We start from the raw sequence: 10,739 nt of genomic DNA, 5'->3' as shown, positions 1-10,739 counted from the left end.
ATTTAAATATAATTTAACCCCCTGACGTCAAATGTTTTATGGGTCGTGTTCTAAATATAAATGGGAATTTTTTCTATTAATTTCAACAAAAATATAAATCTATTCTCTGATATTTTCAGAACAGTTTTATTTACGAAATAGTTTTTCGGAAAAGATTTGATGCAGCCAATAAAAATTTATTTACATAAAGTATGGTCTGCTACGTTAGTGTCTATTGTACCAGAGTTACCAACAAACGAACTTTAAATTCAATAAATCGATTACATTCTCTACCCTGTGAAAGGACGGCAAGCCAAATATCAATAATAGTAAGTTTTGCAAAAAGGAATTCATGGTCGATTTTACTTAAGATTTGGAAATGATACCCGTATCTCCCCCCTTCTCATTTTAATATTTAATTCGTAACACTTTCAATTTTGATTGTTATTTAATTTTAAGTACAAACTCTAATTAAATGATATTTGGTAAAAAAACACTTTTTGAAAACTTTCACTTAATTTATTAATTTATCACTCATTAATGATCATCAATCCTTCTTCTGAAGATGACCTTGTAGGTCGAAACTTGTTAATAATTTAAAAATTAAGTGAAAGTTTTCAAAAAGTGTTTTTTTTACCAAATATCATTATAATCAACTTTCATACAGTAGACGCCAACTCTATCAATTTTCTCAATCTAATTAAATGAATGCTAATTTTGTTTCAGAGTCCAGTACAAGTTAAAGTCTAGGTCCGAAGTGTATGAGGTCAGCTTAAAAAAACCGATTACAAGAGGTCAGTTAAACCACCCCGCATAATAAGTGTAATTTCTTCGTAAATGCTATCATAAATTTGTGGAAAATTCTGAAAAGTTTTGTCGTCGCCAACTTAATGTTTTGGCTTTGAAACTATGTAGTAGAAAACGAAAAGTGTATTAGTCAGACTTTTCTACACGCCATAAACTTTACCCAACGAAATATTTTACATCATTTGCATAATTAATCGTGCACTTTGAAGAAGAAGCACAGCCAAGTTAGCATGCACTCAAAATACCCACATAAATTATGTTGGCGTCGTAATGCAGCTATCGATTATACAAAATTTCTTAAGCATAAGACCTTAAGTCGTTGTTATTTTATTCAAAATAAGTTAAAAAGTGTTTGCACCTAAAAACTTTCATATCGAAATAATAGAGACATAATTAAATAATGTCACAAACTGGGGCCCATTATTAGCGAACGATAGACAAAGGTCAAAAGGTGAAGCATCAGCCAGCCTTTTTAAATTTTACAGACGATTAAGTACTTGAAAATAAATTATATTTTAAATTTCTCTTAGATATCCGCTTCTTTTGTTCAAAGAATTTCGGATTAATAATTGATAAATAATGAAAGGTTCGATAAAAAAGATGGAGCTGATGCTGTCCGGATGCTGGATATTAGCAGTCCACATCCAGCAACGGAGGTAGAAAGATCTTTGAAGAAGCTCGCCACTTATTCTAGCGAAATGACACCCTTTAAACCCGAATCAAGACAGCATCAGTTCTCCTAGTAACCGCGAAAGCCTTTACCAATAAAAAAGACTATTTTTTTTTTTAATTACTGCATTTGTGTAATTGTTTTGGATGTGAAGATCGCCCTGAAAATACAATTCACTATTGGGATCCGTCAAATGGGAGGAGTCTAAAAACATGGCGCCGATTAGGGAAAATTTACCGTAATTTCCTATACTGTACCGTGCAATTTCCAAGTTTTTAAATTACGATAAAATGATAAGTATTGACACAATATGTGATTGGGCTGACNCAACATCACATCATTCAAACATCAATTTTTAGATTTCTTCTTTATTCAACTTAAGAAAAATCCCAAAAACTTTACAATGAGTTCCTCCTTGTACCTTGTAAATGCCTTGTAAAGAATTCTTGTGCGTTTTCATACCGAAATTGCCCAAGAACTTGTTCTTAACCAAAAATTTTCCTAAAAGCCCGAAAGTGCATTTTCATTCTAAAAGCTATCAGCCACTTTGTGAAGAATTCTCAAACATCATCGCCCAAAAATCATCGTAAAAACCCTAAAGTCTATCAAAATTTTCGTAGAGGATTCAATTTTTATGAAGGTTTTCATAAATTCTTCAGTATCAAACCTTTCAGGTGATAAATCACACCATACCTATAGCTCAAAAGCTTCGCAAGCATTCCTTCTAAATCCACCCAAAACATTTTGTAAAACAATCTGAACTCAAGAAAACCTTGTCAGGTAAGTAATCTCTCTTAACGGCTTCGTTTAATTCTTCAGTCCAAAAGCATGTATCCAAAGTTTGATGCGGATTATGCGGTTGCTTCTTAATTAAAACTTAAGCTCGTAAATAACGTTCACCCTTTTTTTAGGGGGTAAATTTCAACACAGATATGTCCCCGTATAAATTTCTATGTACACATGCATTTAATGTACGCCTGCCTATCGTTAAAACAATTTTAATTAACAACACGTAATACATTAACCGCTAAGATAATATCGGAAATTGGTATCGTTTTCCGTAGAAACATGGAGCTTTCAAACTGTGTGATAATAATAATAGGTAATGCCTCTCCTGTCACCCATCAATTTTCGCGTTATTGGCAATTTCATAAACGATAAAGCATCATTGTCACCCGTTTCCGCAGAAAACGCACCGAAAACTTGCACTCTATGTAGTTAGGTAGTAATGGAATACAATCTAAAGAGATTAAAAAAAAGAGTGATGGTAGGTGATATTTATTTAGGTCTACGCTGTCCTTTCCGTTCTAATTCCACCAGAACAAATAGGAAAACTAACCGGCAATTTTCACCGATAAATTTCCCATGCATAAAGGCCACGAAATTTCGAAAGGCTTTCGCCTATGTGTACCATTACCCTTTGAACTTTTGTCCGTCCATATCGTTTTAATACATAATGTAAAATACTAATCGGTCTCCAGATTAAAACCAACAACCCCTCGTTCTGTCTCGCGACCATATTCCCCTTTACGCGCTCCCTTGTTAATTAATTATTACTAACGTCAGTTTTCCAGAACAGGAACTAGGACAAATTACCGTTATCCGATGAAACAGTCGGTGAGCCGAGAGGGTAATTGTCAAAGCAATCAAACGTGCTATGAAAACAAACACACACACATACATGCACTATACAAACACGCACATGTAATGGCAATGGCGCTGTCAATACTCGAATGTATGCAAATTCGAGGGTGTGGTGGAATACTCTGGAGCACAATGAGAACGGCAGAAAAGAATGGGAACAATATGAGAACGTTTTTTTTGTCATTTGTTTGAAAGCGCGCATATTTCGAGGACAAAATGGGGAAAATAACGTAGGAAATACTTTAAGAAACTTTTAATGGTGGTTGTGGTGGATAAAGATTAAATGAATTTTAAAATTAATAGAGAAAAATAATGTCCAACAGTATTCCTTCGAAATAGGGTAAATTATGAGGGATGTGATCACGGCAACGAACTTACGTGAAACAGAACAGGGCTGAAATTCTGTGGTCTAAATGAACTGTAAGGTCGAGACGTTTCATCGGCAACTTCAGTGATACTGCGGCCACATTGTCAATGCAGTACAACTGAAGATGTCAGCCGCAGTTTCCGATGAAACGTTTGGATCTGATGAGAGTTCGTTTAGACCACGGTTCTTATATTGCAAATGAAGTATCTAAAACTGACATAAGAATATAAGCCTATGGTTGGCATTGAAGGAATGCCAAAACATAAACTGGACAGGCTATGAAGAAAAGTAAATCTGAGCAAGGGTTTCAATGAGTAGGAAAATGAGATGACATTAATGTTTCCTAAAGAATTTTGTTTATGAGTCGAGAAGTGATGGAGACGATTTGGATATGGGAAGTTTGTCTTTTCTCTTTCTCGATTCAAACCTTTCGCAAGCTATTGCTTAACTATCTTAACATTCATCTTGTTTCACAGCCCGGGATACCAGGAACAGGCAGCATTTTGGATAGGAGCGACCGACAAAGTCCACGAGGGTGATTTCCGATGGACTGACGGCTCCCCATTCGCTTTCGCAAGTAAGTATACCGTTCCCCTTTCCGTTGTAGTCAAAAATAATCCCGTCACTTCTCCGATGTTTCTTGCACAGATTGGTTTCCCGGATGGACCCAGTACAACCGGTACAATCGTCAGCCTAACGATGACGGATTAAGCGAACAAGACTGCATCGAATTACGCAGAATGTTTTCTTTACCAACAGGTGGTGCCCAAATTACTTCGTTCATGTGGAACGACAGGGATTGTTCTGCACTCAATTATTACGTTTGCGAGAAATTCCAAAACGAAGGTAAGAATTGTGATATAAATCAGTACACGATATGTCACAAAAATCAGGATCGACGTATCTCCAAAATTGGATGTTCTTTGTACCTATTTAACCACCTAAAATAATCCTCTAATCTTTCGTTCTTTAATCCTACGACAAATTCGTTCTCAGAGGCAGTTGTCGACCCGTGGAAGAACGAATGCAATAAATCTCTTGTTCTGACTCAACAACATCCAAGTGCAGTGATCACAAGTCCCGGATTCCCGAGGCCTTATCCCGATAACATCGAGTGCATTATGGAGATCAGCGCTCCAACATCTTATCGATTACTCTTGGACTTTGAAGAATTGGTCCTCGAGGACGAACCAACGTAATGAGAACACAAAAGTAGTTGTAGTATTCCTCCTTGTACATAATATTCGCAGTAACGCAACCGAACTGCTTTTAATCCTTTATAAGCCTTGCATAATGTGAAGCCCACTTCCCGTGCCCACTCCCCTTCGCTTTAACGACGTTTTAAATGATAAAGAAGAAGAGAAGAACAAATGACGCCAAAGTAATCAAATAGGACGGATTTTTTCGCACTTTAAATAAGTCGAACGCGAGGACGCGCAATTCTAAAAATAGATTCGTCACGATAAAGAGCAAGCTCTCTGCCTATATAGCGGGCAACTCGAAAGGGAAAATAACTCTTTTCAAAAAGTCTAAAAGCGAATGGTAAAAGAAGGTCTACTGAAATGCGGCTTTACGTTCCTGCAAAAAAAAGAAAAAACAAAAATAAAACCTAATGCCTTCAAGTTCTCAGTTTCCAAACCATGAAACGTTATAATGAGTAGAAAGTTCGAGAATATTCTCGGCTGCTAGAAATCTGAACCAAGATAAAAATCGTTTTGAGGCCAAATCCGATCAATAGGGCGGAATATTTTTTTTTAAATTTAACTTACCTATCGTAAGTGTTTTAAAAATTATCAATCGTTTCTAATAGACGATAAAGTAAGTTATAGTTTCATAGGTCGAAACGTTTTTCTTGTGAAATATCCAAGTAAGTAATTACTAATTCTTTCCCCGTTCTAAAGTTTCAAAACTCCTAGTTCTGGTTGCAATCACGTTAATAATCACCGTTAGCACAGTTTGTACAGCACCATTCTACAACTTTTACCCATAAAACTTTCTCGCAAACTATAACTGTCTCTTTGTACGTAACTAGGTTATAAAGTTTCGTTCACGTAACTTCCCAGCGTTAGATACCGGTTCCCGAACAATTTATTTTAATTCTTGAAGTATAAATTGTAAAAGAGCATGAAGATTTTTTCAAAAAAAAAAAGTCGTAATTCATCCTGTTCACCTCTGCTTATCAAGATGTTACACGGGGTACATGTATTTTGTGAAGCTCATTCTGTTTTCGCTTCTATCCATAACAGGTGCAGTTACGACTATCTGGAAATCATGGAACCCGTTTCTGGGGGTGGAAATAACGCGAACGATGCCGGTAACAGCAACAGTAACAACAGCGTCGCGGCGGAACCGACAGCGACGGCAGCGAAAAGGCGACGTCGCCTGTGCGGCGACTGGAGTTCAAAGTTGAAATTGCTACGTCACACTAGCAACGGGTCGAGGATGGTCCTGCACTTCAGCACCGATTACTCTCACCATTATGGAGGTTTCAAAGCGCGGGTTTCAATGAGAAACGGTGAGTGCCCGATTTTTTGGCACCATTCCAATACACAAAATAAAAACATTAAAGTTTCCCATATAACACAAATGCTGTTAACACTTCGCTTCTAGGTATAATGATACGGCGACATCCAGCCCTACTTTTAGCTTCTTTTATTATTTTTTTTTTTTTCAAAAAGGAATTCCAGGTAAACACAATTCTGATAGGGTTGAACACAAGAATCCTTTCTGGTCCACTCGTTAAAACAGTAACTAAGTAGATCTTACGAAGTTGTTGGAAAAGTTAAATCAATAAAAGCGCCTCACTCTCTTAACGACAAGGTGCCGAGATAAACAATCCACGGACCAACTTCCTCGTTAATTATTAACTTCTTAATACAACGGATACCTGCTGCTGCTGCTGCTGTTGTTCGAGGAGAAGGAAAATCTCAGTACCAATTTCCAATGCAATTATCACGGACGCGAGAGGAAATTCTCTCGAAACGAATTTCCCATTCATACGCGAACAATAATAACGAGAGCTAGCGTTAATTAAAACAACACAATCGATAATTGCATTCGGCCAATGTTTTACCATTATCATTACTGTCACGTCATCGGCGTCAAGTACGTAATCTGGTTCACCGGGACGTTTTGGCAATTCTTATCGTGCCCAGAATCCATATTAGCACATGAAAACAGCAATAGATTTACTTTGGATTCTTCCAATATTTTGGTTCTCTTATTTCAGTTAAGCAATGTCATGACGACAGGCTCCAAGTCTTCTACGATTCCTGTTACTTGGTGGTGAGTTATCCGGAAGTTACATGGTCTACGGCGAACCAAATTTGCGAAGGAATAAAGGCCCATCTAGCTTCAGTGTTATCTCCAGAGGAAGAGACCTTTGTAAGCACCAGCATACGCAAGAATTCGGAGTATCGCCTGGGAGCCCTGTACTGGTTAGGAGCCGTGGAGAATACCGACGGACGATTCTCATGGATCGACGAAAACCCGATGGTCTTCACCAACTGGTTTCCACCCACACACTTGTTGTCGTCGCCTAGAAAAAACAGTACCGCACGTCAACACTGTCTCAGTATCCAGTGGACGCCCTCCCAGTCGCGGTCGTATCCCAGTGGACTTTACTGGCGCTCCCACAAATGCGACGCCACCGGGGGCTATGTTTGCAAACGATCGAGGGAAGACTTGAACACAGTGAGGAACTTCAGCAGAGTGGTGAATGGTACGCAGGGTCGGATCAGTAGTCCTAATTTCCCAGAGCATTACCAAAACGATTTGGAGTTTACTGTTCGAATCATTAGTCCGCCGAGGTTCAGGATAGTCATCGAATTCGATCGGATAGATCTCGAATACCAGCCCGCTTGCTTGTACGATTACGTAGAACTTATAAGTTTGAAAAGAGGCAAGGAAGATAAAGAATCCGGCGTCAAATTATGCGGAAGTTACGATACCGACATGCATCGATTCGACCATGTGTCTTCGGGCAACGAAATGACCATCAAGTTCCACTCCGACTACTCGATTTCTGGCAGTGGATTCTCGTTAAGATGGAGGGCTGTAGATGTCAGCGCTTGTCCCTTTCAGACGTTAACATCCAAAGAAGGCCTTATTGTCAGCCCCAACTTTCCGTTCTTCATTCTTCCCAATCTCAATTGCTCCATAACCGTTTTGGCTCCGACGAAGAAACGCGTGTGGTTGGAATTTCTCGATTTCGACGTTTCCGAAAACCTCCAGTCGAAGAATTCCATTTCGCAATCGGAATTTATCGGTGTCGAAATCGATTTGGGCACGGAACTGGCACTGATCCAACCCTATCAAACTGAAGGTCTGGTAACCGAAGGGGCCTTTGTATCAAACAGGGAAGTACTGAAGATACACTTCCGAACAAACGACAGTCCTTCGGGTAAAGGTTTCAAAGCACGTTACAGGATAGTAGAACCAGTCGAAGAAAAAAGAGTCATAAGCTTACGACCTGAAACCGCTGGAGCTTTAAGGCACCTCAATTATCCGGCCGCGCCACCAGGAAACGTGAACTTCCTTCAGCATTTGATAGCACCAATCGGCCACGTGATTTATCTGGAACTTTACAACGTCAAGCTGAAAGAGAGCGAGTGCTCCGACCAAAGGGGATTGATAGAAGTCTACGACATGTACGCCGATACGAACGGAACAGTTTGGAAGTTGTGCTTCGAAGAAACGCTCTCTAAATCGCCCATGGCCATCACTTCGTACGTAAACACCCTGTGCTTTCGGCAGAAAAGCGGTCCATTAGGATTTCCTTTCAACGGCTCTTTGCAAATCCACAACGATTCGCACTTTAAAGAGAAACTGAGAAAACACCATCAGAGTGCTGTAGATTTTTGCGAGCCGAACCCTTGCGAACACGCGGGCAAATGCGTATCAAACGCCAACAAGAGCTTCTGTCAGTGTAATGGACATTTTGCCGGTAAGCTCAATTCACTTTTACTTAATTCATTTTCACCACCAACCACTTAACCCTCCCTACAATTATGACAATAACAAACGGCTTCGAAAACAGGCGCTCATATGGAAATTCTAGGGGTACACAACATTTCAATCATCACGGATCGTTCTCAAGTGGAGGTATTATGCTACTTAATGTCATTAATGTGTAACACTTCTCTTGGGAATGACCCACGGGGGTTGAAACAATATTGTTGGGGATATAATACTTTTAGTAAAGCAATGTCTATTGACAAACCTACAGGGCAAGGTACGGTACCATTTCAGTGACGAAAATTAAAATCTGTTTTTAGTATTTCCTGCAAGACCCTACCCCTCTCCCTCGAAGGGATGAGCTACATACATGTATTCCTATTTTTAAGCGAGATATTACAATTAAGGTCTTTGAAGGGGTGCACGTCTAATTGTCATAGTTTCATTAAACTTTACGAGCGACTCTAATTAGTTGTGTTATTTACATCAGTTCTGCTTCGTATTACCAACGATAAACGTCAACTTCACGCCTGAAATGTTTATTAAGCGGGCAGCTGTAAAATTGAATTTAATGTGTGCATTACCCGAACATGTATATAATATAGCTTTATATCTGCTTCGGGCATGTGAACGCTGGTTGTAAAGTTTAACCTAAAAAAAAAAAATGGGGCTTTGCAAGCACATGTACCCTTAAAACAATTACCTCATTAGTATAAAATTATTTTGGGACGTGGTGTATGTATGTATGTATGTATGTATGTATTAGACGACAATAGCAGTGTGCTTGTAAGAGATTATCTAGGGGCTTGACAAATAAATTACAACCTAGTTAGAGATTGTATGGATTAGTCTAAAGGCCGCTCATATTCTGGTTGGATGCAACTCCAAAAGCTTGGAGCTTTAGCGCCCGACTTAATTGACCCAAATCCAACATTTATGTCGCCTAAATCAAGATTTGCGAAACTGCACTATCTTTCCATATGTGTTAGTTTGCGCATGTATCATCATTATATGTATACCTGTACATAATACAATATTTACCTACACGGTTTAGAAGCTTAGCAATAAACAATTAGCGCCTTACGATCATCTCAATCAACGAAGAAATCATTTATCCTGCTACACATGACCCTTAAAGGGATCATAAAATCCATTTATCGCAGTGCCATGCGAAGTCGGTTACGCACAAAAAATTAAATTCAAACTACGAGAAAACTTTTAAAATCCTACCTTTACTGCTTATTTGTAGTCCACTGGAGGGAGGAGGAGTTGAAACTATTAGTCCAAATAACACCACCGATTACACTACACACCGACACTGAAATAAAAAAAATAGTATTAATATTTACAGTATAGATGGAAAATTCATTTAACTTTTTATCCACTGGAAATTACTTCTAATTAATGAAGGAAAAAATTGTTGCTGCTGTTACATCCTCGCAGGGAATAGAACCCGGGACCTTTAGGTTTACGTACCAACGCTTTAACAGCTAAGCTACGAAAGGTGACAGCAACAACAACGACAAAACGTATTTATCAGATCACAAATGCGTCAAACTAATGTACATATATTAATTGATTAATTTGACAGAAAGATAATTTATAGTGGATCAAAATTAAATTAATTTTTACATTAATATTGAAAGCATTTCATATAAATATTGACAAATTCATACATTAGGTACACTAAAAAGAAGCAAAATATTATATTTTAAGTTTTTAATTAGGAATATATTTTTCATTTCATTGCCCCCTTAGGTCTGTTCTGCGGTTTGACAAAATGCGAACTGAACCCGTGCATCTTCGGCACCTGCGAACTGACAGGGAACAATTATAAGTGCCACTGCGAGCAGGGTTACAACGGGCCCAACTGCGAGTCGAAACAGAAACCGTGCGAGAACAACCCCTGCGAGAACCGGGGCGTGTGCATCGAAAAGGGCACCAATTTCCACTGTCAATGTCACGCGTGGTGGGAAGGTCCGAGGTGCGACAAGCGAATGTTACACATACCGTTCAAACCTCTCAGTCAACGTATGCTGGAGGAACCTTTCTGGTTGGGACTTATCACCGTCACCGTCGTCATGGGAGTGATCGGACTCTTCTGGTGCGCCAAGAGACATTTCCCGGAGAAAATTGAAAAGCTACTGGCCGAGGAAAGCGAACGGAGTCGCAGTAATCGTAAGCACCTTTCTGTTGTCATGAAATAATCCAATTCAATTCGTTGTTCCTTTAGTTCCATCGTTGAGAACGTCGCTGAGAGAACAACTGGCAGCTTCGAGTGCGTCAACTGTGACGGTGATACCTAGCCCAGGTTCA

At 39.0% G+C, this 10,739-nt stretch overlaps 1 protein-coding gene across 1 annotated transcript; it reads left to right on the top strand.

Annotated features, from left to right (window-relative positions):
* Window positions 1–3,922: 3,922 nt before the first annotated feature.
* LOC108743541 (cubilin-like) lies at window positions 3,923–10,733 on the top strand (the record flags this gene model as incomplete). Its single annotated transcript, XM_025978568.1, has 7 exons — window positions 3,923–4,044; window positions 4,116–4,313; window positions 4,464–4,662; window positions 5,714–5,982; window positions 6,697–8,412; window positions 10,182–10,601; window positions 10,657–10,733. Coding segments are annotated over exons 2-7 (2,787 nt in total), but the record flags the coding sequence as incomplete, so codon positions are not given.
* Between the last annotated feature and the right edge of the window lie 6 nt (window positions 10,734–10,739).

The sequence above is a fragment of the Agrilus planipennis genome, unplaced genomic scaffold, assembly GCF_000699045.2.
Source record: "Agrilus planipennis isolate EAB-ADULT unplaced genomic scaffold, Apla_2.0 scaffold547, whole genome shotgun sequence".
In the NCBI taxonomy this organism is placed as follows: domain Eukaryota; kingdom Metazoa; phylum Arthropoda; class Insecta; order Coleoptera; family Buprestidae; genus Agrilus; species Agrilus planipennis.
The sequence above is the reverse complement of the archived record's forward strand: the minus strand, read 5'-3'. Positions and strand labels throughout refer to the sequence as shown.